This window comes from Anolis sagrei, chromosome 10 (assembly GCF_037176765.1).
Source record: "Anolis sagrei isolate rAnoSag1 chromosome 10, rAnoSag1.mat, whole genome shotgun sequence".
NCBI lineage: Eukaryota > Metazoa > Chordata > Lepidosauria > Squamata > Dactyloidae > Anolis > Anolis sagrei.
Window position 1 is genome coordinate 14,281,831 of NC_090030.1, and position 25,044 is coordinate 14,306,874.

Sequence of the window (25,044 nt, forward strand, 5' to 3'; positions counted from 1 at the left end):
AACGATGAAACTGAACCAAGCTTGGCACACAGGACTCCCATGACCAACAGAAAACACTTAAGGGTTTGGTGGGCATTGGCTTTGAGTTTGGGAGTTGTAGTTCACCAACATCCAGAGAGCACTTTGGACTCAAACAATGATGGATATGGACCAAACTTGGCACAAATATTCCATATGCCCAAATATGCACACAGATGAAGTTTGAAGGAAATAGACAGTGACATTTGGGATTTATAGTTCACCAACATTCAAAGAGCATTCTGAACCCCACCAACAATAGAATTGGACCAAACTTCCCACACTGAACCCATCATGACCAACAGAAAATACTGTGTTTTCTGGTGGTCTTAGGCGGCCCTTCTGATCCCCGCCTCATGACCCCTCCAGGGATTCCAACCCCCAGGTTGAGAAATGCTGCCTTAAGGCCATCCAGTCCAACTCCCTTCACCAGGGCAAGAAAGCATAATCAAAGCCCTCCTGGCAAAGACCCATCTAGCCATAGATATAGATAGATAGATATAATTTGCACACAGAGATATATAGTATCATACATTTGAAAGGGACCCTTAAAGAAGGACAATGATATGTTGCATGTTCCAGAGTAGGCAAACCAGACAATCTCTACATCAACACTGACACATAAACAACAAGAAATACTGTTTACCCACAAGCATAAAGAAATTAGATATATTAGAAACCAACACTTTCTCATTACTTTATTTTCAAAATAACCAGACTGGGACACAGGGGACAGGGGATGGCCAACAACAACAACAACAACAACAGCACTTTATTTATATACTGCCCTTCTCACCCCGAAGGGGACTCAGGGCAGATCACAGTACACATACACAGCAAACATTCAATGCCACTTTCTATAGACAATACACAGACAAACAGAACAGAAGGAGGTGCCATGGAAGCTTGGGCTTGAATCCAGGGACTGCTGTTGCGCCATCTTCTATGACGAAAAGCTGTCAGGACTTCCTCCTTCCTTTTGGTCTCCCAGCATTTTCCAATCTTCTTTCTTTATGGTGTCATAAAATACCTCCTCCACTTTTTTAGCGGTACCTAATTTCTCTAATCACAGCCAATTGGATTATGGCCTGCATCAATAGGACTCTAGTGCTTAGATCCAGGGAAGTCATGCAACCTCTCTATTCTGCCTTGGTCAGACCACACCTGGAATCACACTGTGTCCAGTTTTGGGCACTGCAATTGAAGGGAGATGTTGACAAGCTGGAATGTGTCCAAAGGAGGGCGACTCAAAGGATCAAGGATCTGGGGAACAATCCCTATGAAGAGCAGCTTAAAGAACTGGGCATGTTTATGTTTAGCTTGCAGAAGAGAAGGCAGAGAGCAGACAAGATGAGGCCCATGTATAAATATGTGAGGGAAAGTCATAGGGAGGAGGGAGCAGGCTTGTTCTCTGTTACCCTGGAGAGTAGGACACAGAATAATGGCTTCAAACTACAGGAACGGAGATTCCATCTGAACATTAGCAAGGACTTCCTTATTGTGAGAGCCGTTCAGCAGTGGAACACTCTGCTTCAGCATGTGGTGGAGGCTCCTTCTTTGGTAGCTTTTAAACAGAAGTTGGATGGCCATCTGTCGGGGGTGCTTTGAATGTGATTTCCCTGCTTCTTGGCAGGGGGTTGGACTGGATGGCCCACGAGGTCTCTTCCAACTCTATGATTCTATGATTCTATGGCAAGTTCATGGCCCATGATGGCTGAATTGGAATGCTAGTCATCTGCAGTTGTTGAGAAGCAACGGTGGTAACTGATAACTTTCATGATCTTTCTGTGAGCTTTGGTTTGACCTAGTCAGTATAGGAATCAGGATACTGGACTAGATACAGTCTTCATCCTTTCTTATATTATTTTATGATTGGAAAAAACACGTGTCATGACCCAGAGGAAGGATTACTACAATAGGTCTGGAACACTGCCAGCATTTTAGAAAAAGTGTAATAGAAGCAGTTCTGTAAAGTAGAATGCATCTCCTTTTGAAATTACAGTCAGACCTCCATGTTTGTGAGTTTAACTTTTGTGGATGTGATTATTCATGGATTGGATACATATGATCTTTGTAGGAATTTCTAGGTCCTTCAGTTGACTGTGTGGCCAACCTCTCGTGGAAGCTGACTATGGACTTGTGCATGAGAACATCTCTCTAGGAATTAGTAGCTTCTCCAGCACAATTTTATGGTCAAAGTTTGGCAAAAGTTGACCTTAGAGTTATGCTGGAGAACATCCTTCTAGGAATCTGTAGGTTTTCCAGCATAACCTTATGGCTGAAGCTTGGTAAAAGCTGTCCATAGAGTTCCACCAGAGGACCTAGAGATCTTAGACAGATGTTCTTTCAGATTAGGAAAGTGGGCTTTATTCACTTTCTTGTGGGGATCCTGTAACCCCAATTTCAGCAAATGGAGAGGTTTGATTATTGTGATATCCAGTTTGGAGAGAGATAGACCAACAAGCAAACGGTTTGCACAAAAATCCACTAAACTGAAAGCATAATAATAATAATAATAATAATAATAATAATAATAATTTATTTGTATAAAGTGGATTATTATGATTATTTATTTGTATAGAGTGGAATATTTATTTGTATTCCACTGTATCTCCCCAAGGGACTCAGGACGGATTCCAGCATATACAGACATAAAGGCAAACATTCAATGTGTAGAAACAATGACACACAGAGATAAAGGAAAAAACTTCCCCTTTCATCTCTGGCTCTAGGGTGGTGCTCATTTCCATTTCTAAGCCAAAGAGCTGGCATTGTCCATAGACACCTCCTAGGTCATGTGGCCGGCATAAATGCATTGAGCACCATTTACCTTCTCGCCAAGGCGGTTCCTATTGATCTACTCACATTTGCATGTTTTCAAACTGCTAGGTTGGCAGGAGTTGGAGCTAACAGCAGGAGCTCACCCTCTTTCTCAGATTCGAACTGTCAATAGATTGGTTGTGTTAATCATTCAAGAGGTGGGTTGTTGTAGGTTTTTTTGGGCTATATGGCCATGTTCTAGAGGCATTCTCTCCTGACGTTTCGCCTGCATCTATGGCAAATGGGTTTATATATCAAATGCTAATCAAGGTGGTCAGTTGAAACATTCACACCCAACTCCAGCAGACAAGAGCTCTTTGTCCCACCCTGGTCTTTCCACAGATAATATAAACCCATTTTCCTAGTTCCAACAGACTTCACTACCTCTGAGGATGCTTGCCATAGATGCAGGCGAAACGTCAGGAGAGAATGCCACTAGAACATGGCCATATAGCCCGAAAAAACCTACAACAACCCAGTGATTCCGGCCATGAAAGCCTTCGACAATCATTCAAGACTTTGCTAAATGAAATACTTAGTTTTTAAAAAGGTTCCTGAAATCACTAAAATAGGGTAGGGAGAGAATCCACCTAAATTAGTAAGCACTGCCAACTAACCGGTGTCAAAAAGAACCTACTACCAATTCCTCTTGTAACTGCAAATATATTGACTCTCTCATTTATCACTTCTTACGTGAAACATACTTTGGGACATGTCATATCTCATCGTCGCCCAAAGAAGCCGTGTTTTCCCTCTTCATCCTGATAACTGCCAAGCTTGCAAAGTTTATAGGGAGGCTGCTAAGTTAATGTTTTTGGGCGGTAATCCACTTCAGTTTCAGAAACATGAAGTATGGCCGGAATATATTTCCAGTTGGTTTATTCTCAGCACTCGGGGGGATAGGATACTATTTCAGTTCCCCTAATGAAGGCCAGAAAATGAAAGGCAGAGCATCAGGATAAATTATGCCTAAACGGTGGGCTAGACCCCCAGAGGAAATCACGCTTCGGCGGGACAGTATTCCTCCATTAATCCTCTAAAATGTTACATCCAGCGTTAATTCTGTAAAGCTGAACTGTTGAAAGATTGGAGGATCCCTGGCCCCACTTTTTAGCCACAATCATTTCGGCGCTAAGATCTCACTGTTTTAGAAAGCTGTCACCACGGCAGTATTTATACCGGTGTAGTCTAATAGTAGGCACAGGTGCAAAAAGTTGTCTATTCTATAGAAATGACTAGCCAGATAGGAACTGCTAGGTGGCATGTTTCCCATTTACTCTTGGACATTGAGGTGCCATTGAGATGGAATCTTTTGGAAATGTGAATCTCCATAACTATTTGAGAAATTGGATTCATAACTGGGTTGTTGTGGGTTTTTTCGGGCTATATGGCCATGTTCTAGAGCAGTGTTTCTCAACCTTCCTAATGCCACGACCCCTCAATACATTTCCTCATGTCGTGGTGACCCCCAACCATAACATTCTTTTGCTAATTCATAACTTACTTTTAAATTACTTTTTATCCTGTTATGAAATGTAATTTGGGATTTGTAGTTGTTGGGATTTATGGTTCACCTACAATCAAAGAGTATTCTGAACTCCACCAAGGATGGAATTGAACCAAACTTGGCACACAGAATGCCCACGACCAACAGAAAACATTGGAAGGGGTTTGGTGGGCATTGACCTTGAGTTTGGGAGTTGTAGTTCACCTACAAAGAGCACTATGGACTCAAACAATTATGGATCTGGACCAAATATGGCATGAATACTCAGTATGCTAAATGTGAACACTGGTGGAGTTTGGGGAAAATAGGCCTTGACATTTGGGAGTTGTAGTTGCTGGGATTTATAGTTTACCTACAATCAAAAAGCATTCTGAACCCCACCAATGATGGAATTGGGTCAAACTTCTCACACAGAACCCCCATGACCAACAGAAAATATTGTGTTTTCTGATGGTCTTTGGTGACCCCTCTGGCACCCCCTGGTGACTCCTCCAGGGGTCCCGACCCCCAGGTTGAGAAACACTGTTCTAGAGGCATTCTCTCCTGACATTTCGCCTGCATCTATGGCAAGCATCCTCAGAGGTAATGAGGTCTGCTGGAACTAGGAAAATGGGTTTATATATCTGTGGAAAGACCAGGGTGGGACAAAGGACTCTTGTCTGCTGTAGCTAGATGTGAATTTCAACCAGAGAAGTCAGCCATAGCAGAGCACCTGATGAGCCAGCCTGGACACAGCATATTATTTGAGAACACAGAAATGCTGGACCACTTTAACAACCACCATGTCAGACTACACAGAGAAGCCATTGAAATCCACAAGCACGTGGACAATTTCAACAGAAAGGAGGAAACCATGAAAAGGAACAAAATCTGGCTACCAGTATTAAAAAATTCTAAAATTAAAACAGCAAAATAGCAGAGGGAAAACAATCAGGGACATCTAATCACCTCTCAACAAAAGATTGCTCCAGGCAATGCTAATCAAGGTGGTCAGTTGAAACATTTACACCTAGCTCCAGTAGACAAGAGTTCTTTGCCCCACCCTGGTCTTTCCACAGGTATATAAAGCCATTTTCCTAGTTCCAACAGATCTCACTACCTCTGAGGATGCTTGCCATAGATGCAGGTGAAATGTCAGGAGAGAATGCCTCTAGAACATGGCCATATAGCCTGAAAAAACGCACAACAACCCAGTGATTCCGGCCATGAAAGCCTTCAACAATACATTGGATTAATAACGTTTTGGAAAAACCATTGGTCACAGGAAAGGCATGACCTTATTAGAAGTCACAACCTTTGTGGGAAAATAACATTCACCAACATTCATGCAAGGTAACTAGGTCTCTCGGCTGTTAAACGGATGTACTTAGATATGTCTTTGAACTGCCAGGGACAAAGACATGCCAATGCACAAAAACACATATATATATTAGGCAGAGTTTCAGAAGTGTTTATTATTATTTATTTATTATTTACTTTGCTTATATACCGCTGTATCTCAAGCCCGAAGGCGACTCACAGCGGTTCACAAACAGTAAAAACAGTAGAAACAGCAGTGGTTCCATACAACATATAACAATTGACTTAACACATTATCCATAAATTACCAATAAGCAATTACAATGCACAATTATTACAAAAAACAACCGTACCCAATCTTCTCATCATCCAAGCGTAGTCCAGGTTCGTCGTCCATTGTTCCATTCCTATGTTCCATTACCAGATTGCACTAAATTACTCAAACGCCTGCACAAACATCCAGGTCTTCACCTTTTTGCGGAATACCATTAGAGATGGTGCTAGTCTAATGTCCGTAGGAAGGGCGTTCCACAGCCGAGGAGCCACCACCGAGAAGGCCCTATCTCTCGTCCCCGCCAGCCGAGCTTGAGAAGCAGGCGGGATCGAGAGCAGGGTCTCCCCGGAAGATCTCAAAGTCCTGGTGGGTTCATAGGCAGAGATGCGGTCAGATAGGTAGCTTGGGCTGGAACCGTTTAGGGCTTTAAAGGCCAACGCCAGCACGTTGAATTCAGCCCGGTAGCAGATCGGTAGCCAGTGGAGTTGGCGCAACAGGGGGGTTGTATGCTCCCTGTGCTCCGTTCCTGTTAAAATCATGGCTGCCGAGCGTTGGACTAGTTGGAGCTTCCGAGCTGTCTTCAAAGGCAACCCCACGTAGAGAGCGTTGCAGTAGTCTAAACGGGATGTAACCAGAGCGTGGACTACCGTGGCCAAGTCAGACTTCCCAAGGTACGGGCGCAGCTGGCGCACAAGCTTTAGCTGTGCAAATGCTCCCCTGGTCACCGCCAAAACCTGGGGTTCATCTGCTTTTCCTTAAAATATATTTGCTTTTAAATCATGCTCTCAAGAGACAAAATAAACAAACTTCTTCAAAAGTAACAGAGTTGGTTTACTCACAAAACTTCATGTATACAGCATACAGGCACTTTGCTTAAGGATCCAGTTACAATAGGATTTGAAGTAGTTTCTCTGTGTAGGTAACACAGGGCATCTTCCTTAGAAACAATAGTCCATAGTCCAAAGCATCTCTATCTGATCTCTAAGCATAAAGTTCCTGCACTGAAGTCTAAACTGAACTGTTCCTGCTTCTGATGCAAACACCCACACTTATTTGTTTATTTAAAACATTTATATTCCGCCCTTCTCACCCCGAAGGGGACTCAGGGCGGAACACAGCATATACACGGAAAAGATTCAATGCTAGGACACAAATTCACATAAGTGTTTGGGTAGAAGACATTTTGCCAGTTCTAAACTGATGAAAAAGAAATGTCTTCCATGACATTTTGTTGGGTGTTGGAATTTGTTTCAACCATATTTAGTGTTTAATGTATTGTCGAAGGCTTTAATCACCACTCAACAAAAGATTGCTCCAGGCACTGCCAGGCTATCAAATGCTAATCAAGGTGGTCAGTTGAAACATTCACATCTAGCTCCAACAGACAAGAGTCTTTTGCCCCACCCTGGTCATTCCACAGATATATAAACCCATTTTCCTAGTTCCAACAGACCTCACAACCTCTGAGGATGCTTGCCATAGATGCAGGCGAAACGTCAGGAGAGAATGCCTCTAGAACATGGCCATATAGCCCAGAAAAACCTACAACAACCCATATTTAGTGTTGTCACCCAAGTATTTATTTACTTACTTACTTAATTAGGCGATCCCTCGTTGGCTGAGTAGGATAGTCTTCCAGGGTCAGTATTACCCAAATATAACGCAGTTGGGGCTTCCATAGTGTGCCATGTTGTCAATGTAACTAGAACACTTCCTTCAAGGGATGTGATTCAACTTGACTACATGTTTGTGATGCATTTTCCTGATTTACTTGGAATACTCTGCTTTCCATGACACATAAATCATGGTTTGTTGAACTGCAACGATTCTTTCTGGATCTGATGCCTGGTGGAAGTGGACCTCGGAGCTCCCACCACCATCCCATTCAAAATCCGGATGCATGCCTGGCCGATTGATATTCTGCCTAACACCCATCCCTTCGTGAAAATATTATTTAATATTGCTGAGCATAAATAATCTGGTAATTAAACCAAAAAGCCTTAATAATTGCCAGCAGCCAATCACCATTCAATTAAAGAGTAATTACATGGTTATTTGTGCCCTGCAAAATAAGGCATTACCAAAATCAGTAACACAATCAATATTTTCACTGCAGCAGGATGCCTTCGTGAGGGACCTTTCCACCTAGGCTGATTAAATTGTCATCAGACTGTTTCCGAGTTAAATCACCACATGTTTATTTGTCTTGATTAATATGCAAATTTGCATCTGATTCTAGTAAATCTGAAAGTACCATCATGGCATCCATCAGCAAGACTCCTTTTGTCCGCTGTCAGCACATGAGCAGGATTGTGAAAGTTAAAAGGTGGTGAAAACTCTGCTTATCTTTTGAGTGGACTTCCAGCGTTCCCTTCTCCATCCTGCAAACATGCCTCTATTTTTTGTATACCATCTCAAACCGTAGTTTTGAGGCTAAGTCCTTGTTCAAGCTTTCAAAGAGCAAGGCTGACTATTTTCAGCTTTTGTCTGCTTAGCAAACTCTGATTAAGAGTCACCTTTCTATTTTCATCCTCTTTCTTCCTGGCTGTCCTTTTTCCTTTGGTCCATTCAGAGTCGACCCTACAGTAACCATCGTTTGCAAGTTCAGTGATCAAGGTTTAGTGTAAATCATCTCAGTTACTTAGGCGATCCCTCGTAGTCTGAGGATGATGGTCCTCCAAGATCGGTGTTCTGGCGGTGGGTCCGTAGGTGACTGTGGAGGCCTATTCTTGATCTGCATCTTCTCCCGCAGTGAGGGCATTGGTTTCCAGGTGGAAGGCAGTCCTGGTCAGGGTTGGCTTGATGCACTTTCCTCTTGGCATGTTTCTCTCTTTCACCCTCCATCCGTGCCTCTTCAAATTCTACAGCACTGCTGGTCACAGCTGACCCCCAACTGGAGCACTCAAGGGCCAGGGCTTCCCAGTTCTCAGTGTCTATGCCAGAGTATTTAAGGTTGGCTTTGAGCCAATCTTTCAATCTCTTTTCCTGTCCTCCAACAATCCATTTTCTGTTCTTCAGTTCGGAATAGAGCAACTGCTTTGGGAGACAGTGGTTGGGCATCCAGACAACATGGCCAGTCCAGCGGAGTTGATGGCGGAGGACCATAGCTTCAATGCTAGTGGTCTTTGCTTCTTCCAGCACACTGACATTTGACTGCTTGTCTTCCCAAGAGATTTGCAGCGTTGGTGGAATCGTTCCAGGAGTTGCATGTGATGTCTGTAGACTGTCTACGTCTCACAGGCTTACAGCAGGGTTGGAGGGACAATAGCTTTATAAACAAGCACCTTGGTATCCCTACGGATGTCCTGGTCCTCAAACACTCTGTGCTTCATTTGGAAAAATGCTGCACTTGCAGAGCTCAAGCGGTGTTGAATTTCAGTTGACTTTTGTGGAGAGGTGGCTGCCAAGGTAGCAGAAATGGTCAACATTTTCTGATGTTACACCATTAAGCTGTATTTCTGGCATTTGACAGGGATTGGCTGGTGACTGCTGGAAGAGCACTTTGGTTTTCTTGATGTTTAATGACAGGCCAAGCTTCTCGTATGCTTCTGCGAGGGTGTTTAGAGTAGCTTGTAGGTCTTCTGAATGCTCATAGACGACGTTGTCATCCACATACTGGAGTTCTATAATAGATGTTGTTGTAACCTTGGTTTTGGCTTTCAGTCTGCTGAGGTTAAATAGCTTGCCATCCGTCTGATAGATGATTTCCACTCCGGTGGGAAGCTTCCCATCAACAAGGTAAAGTATCATAATGATGAAGATGGAAAATAAAGTTGGGGCAATAACACATCCCTGTTTGACACCTGATTCCACCTTAAATGGGTCACTTTGGGAGTCATTGCTATCCAAGACTGTTGCATGTTTGACCACTAGCTGATGCATAATGCATGTCACGAGGAGAATGGTTCTAGAATCCTTACCAGCATCATGCCCAAATGTTAACATCATGTAGCAGCATAAGAAGGATTGCTTTATGTTCAGAAGGCCTTGTGGATCGTTTATGTTTTAGCAATTCAGTGGTGTTGATGTGAGTAGAAGTAGACCAGGGCAGAAAACTTTCCTGTAAGCAGCGCTCTTGCACTCTTTTCATCATGTGTTAGAGTTAGAAGATGGGTCACATTTGCCCAATTGTTTCCTCTATTTCAATGGTGCCCAAATGTTTAAAAGCAATGCTTTTGGGTTTGGAAAGATTAGCTGTTTACAAGAAATGTTGGCCAGAGGACGCCCGACTGTATTTACTCAGTCTTTGAGGATGCCCTTTCCGTGTCCCCCAACTTGGAAGTCCCTGAACAGACTCAGAAGTGGAGTGGGCAGATCAAAAGACAACCTGGCAAAATGGCACTACCTAAAAGAATCCCACACCTTGTATGACTGTGGAGCAGAACAGACAACTTCGCATCTCTATGCTTGTCCACTATGCCCTGCCTCATGTACAAAGGAAGAATTGTTGGAGGTTACAGACAATGCTGTTGCTGTTGCCCATTTTTGGTAAAAAGATATTTAGCTGCCTGCACTCCTATTTTTATCAGTTTTATACCAATTTATGAAATGCTTTTGGTACGAAATAAATAAGTGGTTCCCAACCTTTGGTCATCCAGTTGTTTTGGACTTCAACTCCCAGAAATCCCAGCCAGTTTACCAGCTGTTAGGAATTGTAGTATCTGAAGGAGGACCAAAGGTTGGGAACCACTGCCTTATTTGAGTCAGTCCTATACAATTCTGAGGATGCACTTTCCGCACCTTGTGTGTATTGTCTTGGGTGATTTGCAGCATTGGGCCCTATATGGCAAGGGTATCAAGCTCATTTTCACCCAGGGAAATATCAACTGTATGGTTGCCTTTAAAGGGCCAGATGTAATTGTAGCTGTGTAAATGTAATTTTTTTAAAGCCTTGCAGGCCATATAAAATGATATGACATACCTGATTTGGCCCACAGGTCTTTCCTCCCCAAGGGGAAATTGGCTGAGGTGCCACTAGAATGGCCTTGCCCTAGAGAGAGGAACTGTCTCTTTCCAGGAGAGATGAAGGGCCTCAAGTGCTGAGAGCCATGTCTTATTCTCTATTTCATGGTTTGAATACTTCTGTATTATTTTCCTTCTACCTTGAAAGACTGAAATTTCTCTCTCTAAAGGCTTAGGGAGGACCATTCTGAATTCTAAGCTAAAATGTGTTGGTATTTTATTATTCCCCTTGACCTTTGGTCTCCATCACTGGAAGTTTTCCCCTTGACCTTTGATTTCCATCACTGGAAGTCTTCCCCTTGATCTTTGGTCTTCATCACTGGAAGTCTTCCCCTTGACCTTTGATTTCCATCACTGGAAGTCTTCCCCTTGACCTTTGATTTCCATCACTGGAAGTCTTCCCCTTGACCTTTGATTTCCATCACTGGAAGTCTTCCCCTTGACCTTTGGTCTCTATCACTGGAAGTCTTCCCCTTGACCTTTGATTTCCATCACTGGAAGTCTTCCCCATGATCTTTGGTCTTCATCACTGGAAGTCTTCCCCTTGACCTTTGATTTCCATCACTGGAAGTCTTCCCCATGATCTTTGGTCTTCATCACTGGAAGTCTTCCCCTTGACCTTTGATTTCCATCACTGGAAGTCTTCCCCTTGACCTTTGATTTCCATCACTGGAAGTCTTCCCCATGATCTTTGGCCTCCATCACTGGAAGTCTTCCCCTTGACCTTTGGTCTCCGTCACTGGAAGTCTTCCCCTTGACCTTTGGTCTCCATCAGTAGAAGTCTTCGCCTTCACCTTTGGTCTCAATCACTGGAAGTCTTCCCCTTGACCTTTGGCCTCCATCACTGAAAGCCTTCCCCTTGACCTTTGGCTTCCATCACTGGAAGCCTTCCCCTTGACCTTTGGTCTCAATCACTGGAAATCTTCTCCTTGACTTTTGATCTCTATCATTGGAAGTTTCCCTCTTGTTCTTTGGTCTCCATCACTGAAATATGGCCCACAAGAACTTGTCTGAAATCAAATTCAGTCCTTAACTTGAAATATAGTCTTACACCAATGAGCTGGTAGTGGTTGCCAGCTCTTTGGTGGCCAACCGTGGTCACGTGGACCTCATCTCTTGGTGGCCAGGTCCAAAATTGGCCATACAGAGTGATGTTCTTGCGTGAGGTACTTGGCACAAGAGCAGGTCCCCAGAACTTGAGCTCTATCACTCATTGCAATCTCTTTATCTGCACAGCGCACATTTCTATATTATGTCATGCTCTATTGTGTTGTAGAGGGCTCCCCAGAGGAAGGAGTTTATGAAAAAAAGGAAGGAATTGTAGAACCTGTGGATTTAATCTGGGGAAAGAGGAAAAAGGTTTGCAGGTATGAAATTGTAAACTTGGGAATGATTTCATGCCGTGTGTGCCGAGCACTAGACAAATGCACAATAAAACAAATAATAATGTGCACATTTTGTGGAAGCATGTATACCATAATGGCACCTCTGTGCAATGATACCAGAAGTTTTTGTCATTTGAACATTGAGTTTGTCTCTGTTTGATAAAGAGCTTTGCTCCTGCAAACTTGATGGAGTGAAGTTTAAGTTGTGTTGCTTGGCGAGAAAGGGAAAAATCATTTTGTGGAGTGGAATTATTCTTGCTATGAACTTCTCATTTGCTGGTGCTGCTTGGATGCCTAGCAGAATTTTTGTTATAGGCTTTTATTTTTCTGGGCAAAAAATGTTTGTTTTTTTTAAATCAGAGAGAAAAGAAGGGAGAAAATCTTCATCCAATGTGAATATTAAATACAGTGTATGCACTTGGATGGTTTTTGATTTCTGGATAAAGGATACCCAACCTGTACTGTAGGAGGTTGGAAAATATGAGGCAGTTCCTGTGGTTTTAATAATTGTGTGAAAGAGAGACATTCAGCTGGTTAACTAGTTGCATGGCAAGCAATTTCTGCTAAAATCCCCTCTTTTAAACAACTAATTGTCTCAACTTTTCAATACCATGCAATACAGTTTGGATATCCCTTATCTACTGATGTTGACTCCTAGCAACCCTAGTATAGTATGGATTAGGCTAAGGTTTTTCAATTTAATGCTTATTACTTTTGAGGCACAGAATAGCTGCCTTCATGTTGTAAGTCGCCCTGAGTCCCCATGGGGAGATGGGACGGGATATAAATGTTTGCTGATGTTAAGTCTCATTTAGAACATCCAGAAATGCCAATCAACCGATGAAAAAAGGGAAGCCACGACCAAGAAGTGAAAACTTGTTGAGAATTAATGGAATATTTTATTTTTATTTTCTTTATATTTTACTGTTGTGTTTTGTTGTATATTGCTTTACTGTATTGCTGGGCATGACCTCATGTAAGCCGCCCTGAGTCCCCTTAGGGAGATGGTGGTGGGTTATAAATAAAGTATTATTATTATTATTATTATTATTATTATTATTATTAGTGTGGTTCCCAACCTTTTTTTGACCAGGGACCAATCTCCAACATTAATATCAAAAGGATTACAAATCAGTTTTTGGTCAACTTTAGATTTGGTTATTTCGGATGCTGATTCAGAAAATTGTATTGGATAGACCACATCAGTTCTGATACAGAACTGATACAGCTTCTGATACAGAACGTATGCCATCCAGTAGTTGCCATCTCCTCGCCCACAGAAAATCATATTTAATAAGGATTTCATGAGACCAGTCACTCTCGTTGTAACAGTGTAGTAACGGTTAGGCTGTGGACCATATTTTCGTTCTTGCAGACCACTGGTGGTCCGTGGACCACAGGTTGGGAATCACTGCATAGGTGCATGTGTTCAATGGGTCATAGGACAATCTCTCAAGGGCAGTACACATTTCATTCAGCTGTGTGATGGTGACCTGGGAAAGTATAGCATTTTAGTGGATTGGCCTCTGAAATAATTCCTAGGAAAAAATTGAGGACTAAATTTAGTTCTGTTTCAAAGGTAAAGGTGTTGACATTTACTTCCATCATACAGATAAGATTACATGTAGGAACTTCTCACCAACATTTTCATGCACCAAGGGCTGCCAAGAAGCAGTAATAAAACCTGGGGAGCTTTCCATTAAAGTCCTGGTCTCCAGAGTTGATGTCTGATGCCAGCTTTACCCAAGGTCACCCACTGAGATTCCATTAAAATCCTGGTCTCCAAAGTTGATGTCCAATGTCAGCTTTACCCAAGGTGACCCATTGGGTTTCCATTAAAGTCCTGGTCTCCAAAGTTGATGTCTAATGTCAGCTTTACCCAAGGTGACCCATTGGGTTTCCATTAAAATCCTGGTCTCCAAAGTTAACGCCCAATGTCAGCTTTAGCCAAGGTGTCCCATTGGGTTGTCCAGATTTGTTCAGAGGGAGTTTGCTTTTCTTTACACTGAAAGTCACTCATTGGGTTTTCATTAAAGTCCTGGTCTCCAGAGTCCGGTGTCAGCTTTACCCAAGGTGACTCATTGGGTTTTCACTAAAATCCTGGTCTCCAGAGTTGACATCCGATGTCAGCTTTACCAAAGGTCACCCACTGAGATTCCATTAAAATCCTGGTCTCCAAAGTTGATGTCCAATGTCAGCTTTACCCAAGGTGTCCCATTGGGTTTCCATTAAAATCCTTGTCTCCAAAGTTGATGTCCAATGTCAGCTTTACCCAAGGTGTCCCATTGGGTTTCCATTAAAATCCTTGTCTCCAAAGTTGATGTCCAATGTCAGCTTTACCCAAGGTAACCCATTGGGTTTCCATTAAAATGATGGTCTCCAAAGTTGACATCCAATGCTGAAACCACTACAACACACTTGTTCTCTATTTGATGTTTATGATGCTTATGGTGACACATTTCAAATCCTCAAAGAGCTTGAGTTAGGATTCCATAGGAGATTTCCATGACACGTAACGTGAAGCCATAGCGCTATAACTGTGTGTTACGAAAGAGCTCCCAGATCTTCAGATATAATCTGATAATTTCCGAGAAGCGAAAGAGTTAAGCTTCTCCTAGCAGGCTTTGAATCCAGCCAAGGCCTTCCCTCTTCAGGTCTTAAAAATCAATGCAAAGTGCATTACTATGCAAATCCTTTTGACAAAAGAGCACTTAAAGTTTATTTTCACTTTTGTTTCAACAGTTCACGACCGGGGAGACCTCCCAAGCGCTCTCTGGGGGTTGCAATACAAGAGAACACGCGCCTCCTGCCCCACGGAGTGCCGGGCCTCTTATCGCCAGGACTTATCTCCCCAACAGGTAATAAAATCTGTCGGATGATCGGCTCCGTCTCTTCCTACTGCACAGCGGTTGAAATAAACTAATATTGATCCAACTGCCTTGTCCTTCAGGGCTTTTCATGCTTTACCAGAGGTTACGTTATTGGATTTTTTAGCATTCATGAAAAAAAAAAAGGCCCATGTGGTGTTGCTCTGCTGACTAAAACCTAATGGATTTGTGATTTAGTTCTTCATTAATCGTAATTTCCTTAAAGGGAAAGTGCCATTAGATACTCGCTTAGATGATATGGGGGAAGTGTTTATCTCAGAGGGCTTCGTAGGCTACATGGATACTCGCTCTTAAGTGTTTTGAACAAGGAGGAATGGTCTCCCTTTTTCCCAGCCCTCTTGCTTCCTCAAAATACAGAGGCTATTTATCCAAATCAAAGATCAGGAAGCTTATAGTTTAGATTTAGTTCAAGTTCAGGTGAATTCAAAGCACCACCAGTTTGCATCGCCAGTATGAGCTCAATGGAGGATGGGATGGAAATGTAAGAGGCCAAGGACTTGGGGATCTTGGATTCTTAATGGTCTGGTCTTGATTGTGGGTTTAACTCCCTTTCCATTAATCTTATTGAATGGGGTGGATGGAAGTTCCATTTATTTATTTAATACATTCCTCACCTTTCTCCTGGAGTAGGACCCAAGGCAGTTTACAACAGGAACCCAACAATGAAATGTTACAACACCTAAAATCAGCATGTTAAAAACGGTATACAGGTTGGGTATCCCTTCCCCAAAATGCTTAAGATCAGAAATATTTTCAATTTTGGACTCTTTTGGATTTTGGAATACCTGTATTTCCATATAATGTGGTATCTTGGAGATGGGACCTAAGTGTAAACATGAAATTAATTTTTGTTGCATTTATATCATATACACCAGTGGTTTCCAACCTTTTTTTTGACCAGGAACCACTCTCCAGCATTAGTACCAAAAGGGTTACAAATCAGTTTTTGGCCAGCTTTAGCTTTGGTATGGTTATTTGAGGTGCCGATTCAGAAAATTGCATTGGATTGACCACATCAGCTCTAGTTTCTGATACAGAACATATGCCATCCAGTAGTCGCCTTTTGCTCTCTCATAGAAAACCATATTTAACAAGACTTGGCACTATAAAAGGGTTTCACGAGACCTGTTGCTCTTGTTGCAACAGTGTAGTAACAATGAGGCCACAGACCATATTTTAGTACTTGTGGACTACTGGTGGTCCATGGACCACAGGTTGGGAACCACTGATATACACATTGCCTAATTTTGTGAACAAGGCAAAGTTTGTGTACATTGAACCATCAGATTCAACTATTGATTTATACATTCTCTCTAGTAATCTCGGTCCTCCAGTAGAACTCTGTGGTTCAGCTGCTGCCAGAGGTTGACCGTAGTGTTGAGTTGGAGGACCTAGAGATTCCTAAAGAGAACACTTCTCTAGGTGTTTGTAGGTCCACCAGTGTGGGAGGTGAAGTCCAAACACCTGGAGGACCAAAGTTTGACAATAACTGGTATAGAGGGAAAGGACCCAAAAAGAAGATTTATTATAATAATATTATTATATATCTTAATAATAATAATATATTATATATTTTAATTATATATATATATATATATATATATATATATATATATATATATATATTGTATAATAACAATAAAATAATAATATATAATATGTAATCTATATAAATAAAAATGTAATGTTTGTTTGTGGGATTAACATAACTCAAAAACCACTGGACAAATTGACACCAAATTTGGACACAATACATCTATCAGGCCAATAAGTATCCATCACCCCTAAAAACACAAAAAACACTCCAGCAGAACAGACTTAAAACCCCCAAAAATAAACTATATATACACATACATTCATATACATATACACATGCACACATACATACAGGCACACACACACATATATACACAAGCACACACAAATATACACATACATATACATATGCACACATACATGCACACATACACATATATTTACATATACACAAGCACACATATACATATATACATACGTACACACACATATACACAATATACATATACACATAAACACAGAAATACACAAATATATACACACGTATACATACATATTTACACACACATATGCACACACACATATACACCCATCTATCTACCTGTCTATCAATATATCTATATCTATATCTATATCTATCTATCTATCTATCTATCTATCTATCTATCTATCTGTGAACACACAAATATACACATATACACAAACATATACACACACAAATATACACACATACACAAACATATACACACACATAAAGACATATATACACACACAAAATATATACACAGACTGGGCCACAGTAACGTGTGGCAGGGGACGGCTAGTATAATAATATATATTAATATATTAATATATATTATTATATTCTGCCAGCTGCAAAAGGCCACCCTACTGGGATCTGCACGCATTATTTGCCGATACATCACACAGTCCTAGACACTTGGGAAGTGTCCGACATGTGATCCAATACAACAGCCAGCAGAGTGATCTTGTTTGCTGTGGACTCATCTTGTTGTGTTTCAAATAATAATAATAATAATAATAATAATAATAATAATAATTTAGATATCTAGGGCTCTTTCCCTTGCTTCTCAAGGTAATTGCAACTCCACTGACCATTCAGTGGAGTTGTCAATGGGTCTGTGTTTCTCCCCATCTCTTCCATGTTTCATTCATGGAAGAGGAACCTCCCATTTGACAAGAAGTCCCTCAAGCATCACTGCCAAACTACAAAAACACTTCGTTAGCGTACATAGACCCATATATACCTGTTAAAAGTGGAAGCAAATCATGCTTCTTTGGAATGGCTGCTTTGCTATCTGTCCCAAAAATAGGAACAGTTATTGACAATCCTGTAGTGAATTACTTCGATGTGTACAGCTAATAGGATTAAACCAATGAGAAGCACAAGTGTTGCCGAACCTCACAAAGTCCGGCGTTGTGATTTCCTACATTTTCTGCTCTGACTTTCCCCTGCGGTGAGAGGATTGTTGCGACCGACACACTGTCACCGTGATAAATGGCAGATCCCAAAGTTCCCTGGCGTTCCATCTGGTGTGCCCTCAGATAAATATCCAAATGTGACAAAGTGTGCACACACACATATATGCAGATCACATGTTTGTGAGCAGCGCCTTGCATAAGTTGCTGAATGGCCCACATGGTAGCTTTGTGGCTTATTTAAAACATCCTCTGATGAGAACAAAATGCATAAATTTGATTTATAAGTGTAATTTTTACATAAACTAAAGCTAAATGGCAAAGGGCAAATTTCTGTTTGTTTGTAGGACTACATTCTCTTTTTCGGTATTTGATTAGAATCCCCGGTTATGGAAGCTAAGCTTTTCCCAAGCTATTCATATCACACTTTTTCTTGCTGTCTTAGGCCCATTGTACACTGCCTCATAAAATCCAGATTATCTGCTTTGAACTGGATTATATGGCAGTGTAGACTCAGAGACAATGTGGATCATCTGCTTCGATAATCTGGATTATATGGCAGATATAGGAGCCAGACGTCTTCTCCCATCCTTCTTTCTTCTCATCTTTTCACAATAATTTAGCACATTCTTTAGATCACTGGATCCTAACCTTTGGTTTTCCAGGGATTTAAGACTTCAACTCCCAAAAGCCTCAGCCAGCCTGGCCAACTCTCATGAATTCTGGGAGATGAAGTCTAAAACATCTGGAGGATTCAAGGTTGGGCTTTGGACAATATGTTTGCAGGTGTGGTTGGTTCATTTTACGTAATTTTAATGTGTCTGGCCCTTGGAATTGTTGGACAACGATGATCATCATGATGACGGTGATCATCAAGATCAGAATGATGGTTAGAATGATGATCAAGATACCTGTAGGACCCACGGTGGCACAGTGGGTTAAACTATAGTACCAGCTGGACTGCTGACCTGAAGTTCGGCGGTTCGAATCCTTGAGATGGGATGATCATGATCATTGTGATCATGCTGATCAGAATGATGATTAGAATGGTGGTCATAATACTTGTAGGAGCTATGGTGGCACAGTGGTGTAAACCCTTGTGCCAGCTGGACTGCTGACCTGAAGTTCGGCAGTTCGAATCCTTGAGATGGGATGATCATGATCACGGTCATCATGATGATCCAAATGATGATTAGAATGATGATCATGTTACCTGTAGTACCTGCGGCGGCACAATGGGTTAAACCCTTGTGCCAGATGGACTGCTGACCTGAAGTTTGGCAGTTCGAATCCTTGAGATGGGATGATCATGATCATTGTGATCATGATGATCAGAATGATGAGTAGAATGGTGGTCATAATACCTGTAGGAGCTATGGTGGCACAGTGGGTTAAACCCTTGTGCCAGCTGGACTGCTGACCTGAAGTTCGGCGGTTCGAATCTGTTAGATGGGATGATCATGATCATTTTATTTATTTTTTATTTACGACATTTATATGCCGCCCTTCTCACCCCGAAGGGGACTCAGAGCGGCTTACCAGGTATATATACATACAATATATTATATTATTAGCATAGTACAATATCAGTTGGTCATGGGAGGTCTGTGTGCCATTCCATTGTTGGTGGAGTTCAGAATGCTCTTTGATTGTAGGTAATTATAAATCCCAGCAACTACAACTCCCAAATGACAAAATCAACACACACACACACACACACCCAACCCCACCAGTATTCAAATTTGAACATATTGGGTATTTGTGCCAAATTTGGTCCAGTGAATGAAAATACATCCTGCATATCAGATATTTACATTACGATTCATAACAGTAGCAGCATTACCGTTATGAAGTAGCAACACAAATAATGTTATGGTTGGGGGTCACCACCACATGAGGAACTGCATTAAGGGGTCACAGCATTAGGAAGGTTGAGAAAAACTGGCCTAAGACAACCTCTGCTTGCATTACTACAGGATGGGATGATGTTGGAACTGGGCAGAGAAAATGCTGCTTAGTACCAAGCCTGGCCATTACAGAAGCATTTTGTATTATGGAAGGACATAAGGAAATTATGGGTTACTCAATGTTTAATGCGTGATGATTTCACGGCGGTTGTAATCCTGCTGTTCTGCAGTATGTTACTGCCCTGGAGTTTGGGTTCCCTTGGAAGGATTGCCTTGGTCTCTCCACTGGAACATAAAAGAGAGTCATGTATTATAATAAAAATCTTAAGTGGTAACGGCAGCTCTTCGAATGGCTTGACGGATCGCGCGGTGGCCCCTTCCGCCCGCACCTCCAGGAGAAATAATGCGGGCAGTTATTTGCTTTTGACACGCGGGAAACAAGCCATCATGCTCTTTAAGATGTACAGAATCCCAAATTAGATAAATATTTGCTTTACGGCGCAGCGTTTAATGCTACGTTGCTATAATTTGCTGCCGTTTTGACAGGCTGCAAATAAGAAGTTGGTCTGGCGCTTCATAAAGATGTAATAAATTAGATGAGAATTACTTCCCCGGAAAATAATTATTCTATGTATTTATGAATTCTGAAGGGACTTGTACTTTGTATAAAAGGCATTTATTTCTTCCGTCAGGCTCAAGTAACCAGAAGGTGTTTGGGTGGAGAGTGGGGGAGACGTAGTTTATATCAGTCATAGATTATTTTTATTTTTTTTGGTATCTCATAAATTAACTCTGAAACTTTGTTCAAGGGATTGGGTTTTAGGAGATAGGGCTGATAGGAACCTTGGTTTACTCAACGCGGGGGTCTCCTTTTAGATCAGTGGTTCTCAACCTGGAGGTTGGGACCCCTGGGGGGGTCACGAGGGGGTTTCACAGGGGTCCCCAAAGACCATCCAAAAACGTAGTACTTTCTGTTGCTCATAGGGGTTCCATATGGGAAGTTTGGTCCAATTCTATCATTGGTGGGGAACAGAATGATCTTTTATTGTAGGTGAACTATAAATCCCAGCAACTAAAACTCTCAAATGTCAAGGTCTATTTTCCCCAAACTCCACCAGTGTTAATTCACATTGGGCATGTTGAGTATTCATGGCAAGTTTGGTCCAGATCCATCACTGTGTGAGTCCATAGTGCTCTCTGGATGTAGGTGAACTACAACTCCAAACCTCAAGATCAATGCCCACCAAACCCTTCCAGTATTTTCTGTTGGTCAAGGGAGTTCTGTGTGGCAAGACTGGTTCAATTCCATTTTTGGAATTCATAATGCTCTTTGATTGTAGATAAACTATAAATCTCAGCAACTACAACTCCCAAATGACAACATCAATCCCCTGCCAACCCCACCAGTATTCAAATTGGGGCATATCACGTACCTGTGCCAAATTTGGTCCAGTGAATGAAAATACATCCTGCATATCAGATATTTATGTTATGATTAATAACAGTTGCAAAATTGTAGTTGTGAAGTAGCAACAAAAATAATATTATGGTTGGGGGTCACCACAACATGAGGAACTGTATTAAGGGGTCGCAGCATTAGAAAGGTTGAGAACCACTGTTTTAGATGTTATCTTTTGTAATACATGCCCTTTAAAAAATATCGATAAGGTAAAAGATAAAGGTTTTCCCCTGATATTAAGTCTAGTTGTGTCTGACTCTGGGGGTTGTTGCTCATCTCCATTTCTAAACTAAAGAGCCAGCATTGTCCGTAGACACCTCCAAGGCCATGTGGTTGGCATGACTGCATGGAACTCCATTGGAAATAGCCTCCTATTATAGTTATTTGTTGTGTATATAATTGTGATTCCTTACTATATTGTATGTATATATTGATATGCAGTTTCCCCTGTTTGACGTTGTGGGAGGGACTACAGTCCTTGCGACCAGATCTGGGACTCTCCAGACTGAGACTCCATTGTAGGGTTGACTTTTAGTGGTCACAGCCTTCCTTTCTAAGTGATTGCAGACTGCCTCCTTCGTGATCTGCTCCAGGATCTTTCCTGGTCTTGATGTCAGGCTGACTGGACATCGGTCATTGTTTGGGTCTTCTTTTCCCCCCTTCTTGAAGATTGGAACCATATTTGCCCTCTTCCAGTCTTCTTAATGAGATTTCTCCTATTCTCCAAGAATTCTCAAAGATGATTGCCTGTGGTTTTAAAATGACTTCTTCTCATTCCTTCAATACTCTTGGATGTAGTTCATCTGGTCATGGAGACTTGGATTCATTTAGAGGAGCCGGGTATTCCTGGACTACTTTTTTTTTTTTTTTACGAATTTTGGGTTGCATTTCCCCTATTAACTCGTGTTGGGGAATCTGAGCTGTTAGACTCAAAAATAATCCTCAGTTGGGGTTATTCCACCATAAATATAACTGAGTACCAGAAGTACCTTTTCATTTTAGGAAAAGGAAAAGGTTTCCCCAACTCTGGGGGGTGGTACTCATCTCCATTTCTAAGCCGAAGAACCGGTGTTGTCCATAGACACCTCCTAGGTCATGTGGCCGGCATGACTGCATGAAGTGCCATTACCTTCCCACAGAAGCAGTACCTATTGATCTATTCACATTTGCATGTTTTTGAACTGCTAGATTGGCAGAAACTGGGGCTAACAATGGAAGCTCACGCCGCTCCCCAGATTCAAACCTGTGACCTTTCGGTCAGCAAGTTCAGCTCAGTACTTTCACCCACTGCACCACCAGAGTCCCCACAAAAATATCCATAGTGAAGCGCAAAAGTATAATATTAGCAGACCTCACAACCTCTGAGGATGCCTGCTATAGAAGTCAGGAGAGAATGCTTCTGGAACATGGCCATACAACCCAGAAAACTTACCACAACCCAGGGATTTCGGCCATGAAAGTCTTCAACTATACATTAAACATTTACATTGTTGTTATTATTGCAACAAAAATGACACATAGCCAAAAACAATAACTGAATTTCGTAAGACCCAAGTCAAAGAAGAAGGGAAAAAGTTGAACAACTGTCATAAATCTATAATTTCAGGATAAAGGAGATATCCAGGACCTCTAGTACTGCAGATTTTTAATAGAATGACAATATTATCATTATTTAATTAGCACTTTATTTATATTCCGCCCTTCTCCCCAAGGGAACTCAGAGCAAATTAGAACATATACACAAACAAAGGAAAACATTCAATGCCTTGTTACAAATACAAGTGGAAAAATATAATGAAACACAAATACACAGACAAAGGCAAAGGCTTCTCCTTTCATTTCCTGCTTTGGAAACAGTGCTTATCTCTGACTCTGGGAGAGGTGTTTTTCTCCGTTTCTAAGTTGATGAGCCTGCATTGTTGTAAAGACCTCCTGGTTGTGTGGCCAACAAGATTGCTTGGAGTGCCTCTTTGCCTTTTCCCGCCAAAGCAGTACCTATTTATCTACTCACATTTGCATGTTTTCAAACTGCTAGGTTGGCAGGAGCTAGGGCTGACAGTGTCTCATCCCGTCTCGCAGATTTGAACCGCCAACCTTCAGGTCAGCAGTTCAGCAGCACAAGGGTTTAACCCATTGCACCACTGCGGCCCCTGTTAAAGTTCTTCTCATTTGGAAGACACTTTTGTGAGCATTTACTCTTACGTTCACACTGCAGAATTACAGCAGTTTAGCACCACTTTAAATTCCACAGCTCTATCCTATGGAATCCCAGGTTTGTAATTTGTTGTGGCACAAGAGTTCAATGTCAGGGATGGATTAATAACTCACAAAACCACAAATCTTGCAATGTCATGGCGTTGAGCCATGGCAGCAAATATGGCATCAGACTGTGATTATTCTGCAGAGTAGTACACGGACCACAGGTTGGGAACTGTTCTACGCCATTGTAGATCATGGGACTTGAGCATCCATGGATGGGAGTCCTGAAACCAAAGCCTAGAGGTTGTTGAAGGCCCACAGTCCTTCCAATTGCCATTGCTTGCCATCCATGATATAGCATAGTCAGAGTGGGCTTGTGGCACTGTATTATCATTTCATTGATCACAGTTTGGCCTCCGGGTGTATCTACATCAGAGGTCCTCAAACTTTTTAAACAGAGGGGGCCAGGTCACACCCCCTCAAACTGTTGGAGGGCCAGATTATAATTTGGGGGAAAAAACCATGAATGGATTCCTATGCACACTGCACATATCTTATTTGTAGTGCAAATAACACTTAAAAACAATATAATATTTAAAATGAAGAACAATTTTAACAAATATAAACATATTAGCATTTCAGTGGGAAGTGCCTTTGGCTGATGAGGTAGGATTGTTGTTGTTGTTGTTGTTGTGTGCTTTCAAGTCGTTTCAGACTTAGGTTGACCCTGAGCGAGGGTCGGGTAAATGACCTTGGAGAGCCGTATCCGGCCCCCGGGCCTTAGTTTGAATACCTCTGATCTACACTATGGAATAATTGGAGTTTGACAAAACTTGAGCTGCCATGATTAAATGCTATGGAATAATGGGAGTTGTAGTTGTACAAAGTATTTAGCCTTCTCTGCCCAAGAGTGCTGGTGCCTCATCAAACTATAGCTCCCATGATTCCATAGCATGGAGCCTTACTTACTTACTTAGGCGATCCCTAGTAGCCTGAGGATGATGGTCCTCCGCCGACGGGTCCATAGGTCACCGTGGAGCCCCATTCTTGATCTGCATGTTCTCCCACAGTGATGGAATGTGGTCCTGGTCATGGTTGGCTTGCCACGCCTTCCTCTTGGCACATTTCTCTCTTTCGTCCTCCATTTGTGCCTCTTTGAATTCTGCAGCACTGCTGGTCACAGCTGACCTCCAGTTAGAGCTCTCAAGAGCCAGGGCTTCCCCTGGGCAACATCCCTGCAGACGGCCAATTCTCTCACACCAGAAGCTCTTTTCTTAGGCAATCCCTCAATGTCCAAGTAGGATGGTCTTCCAAGATCAGTGTACTGCTGGGTCCGTAGGTGACTGTGGA

At 42.0% G+C, this 25,044-nt stretch overlaps 1 protein-coding gene across 2 annotated transcripts in view; it reads left to right on the plus strand.

The window, feature by feature from the left end:
• Positions 1 to 25,044, plus strand: part of DACH2 (dachshund family transcription factor 2) — a 390,299-nt gene that overhangs the window by 176,876 nt on the left and 188,379 nt on the right. For both annotated transcript variants that reach the window (XM_060756272.2, XM_060756274.2), the window contains exon 2: positions 15,008 to 15,123. In XM_060756272.2, coding sequence (XP_060612255.2) covers positions 15,008 to 15,123 — 116 coding nt within the window. The remainder of the gene's footprint in view (positions 1 to 15,007; positions 15,124 to 25,044) is intronic.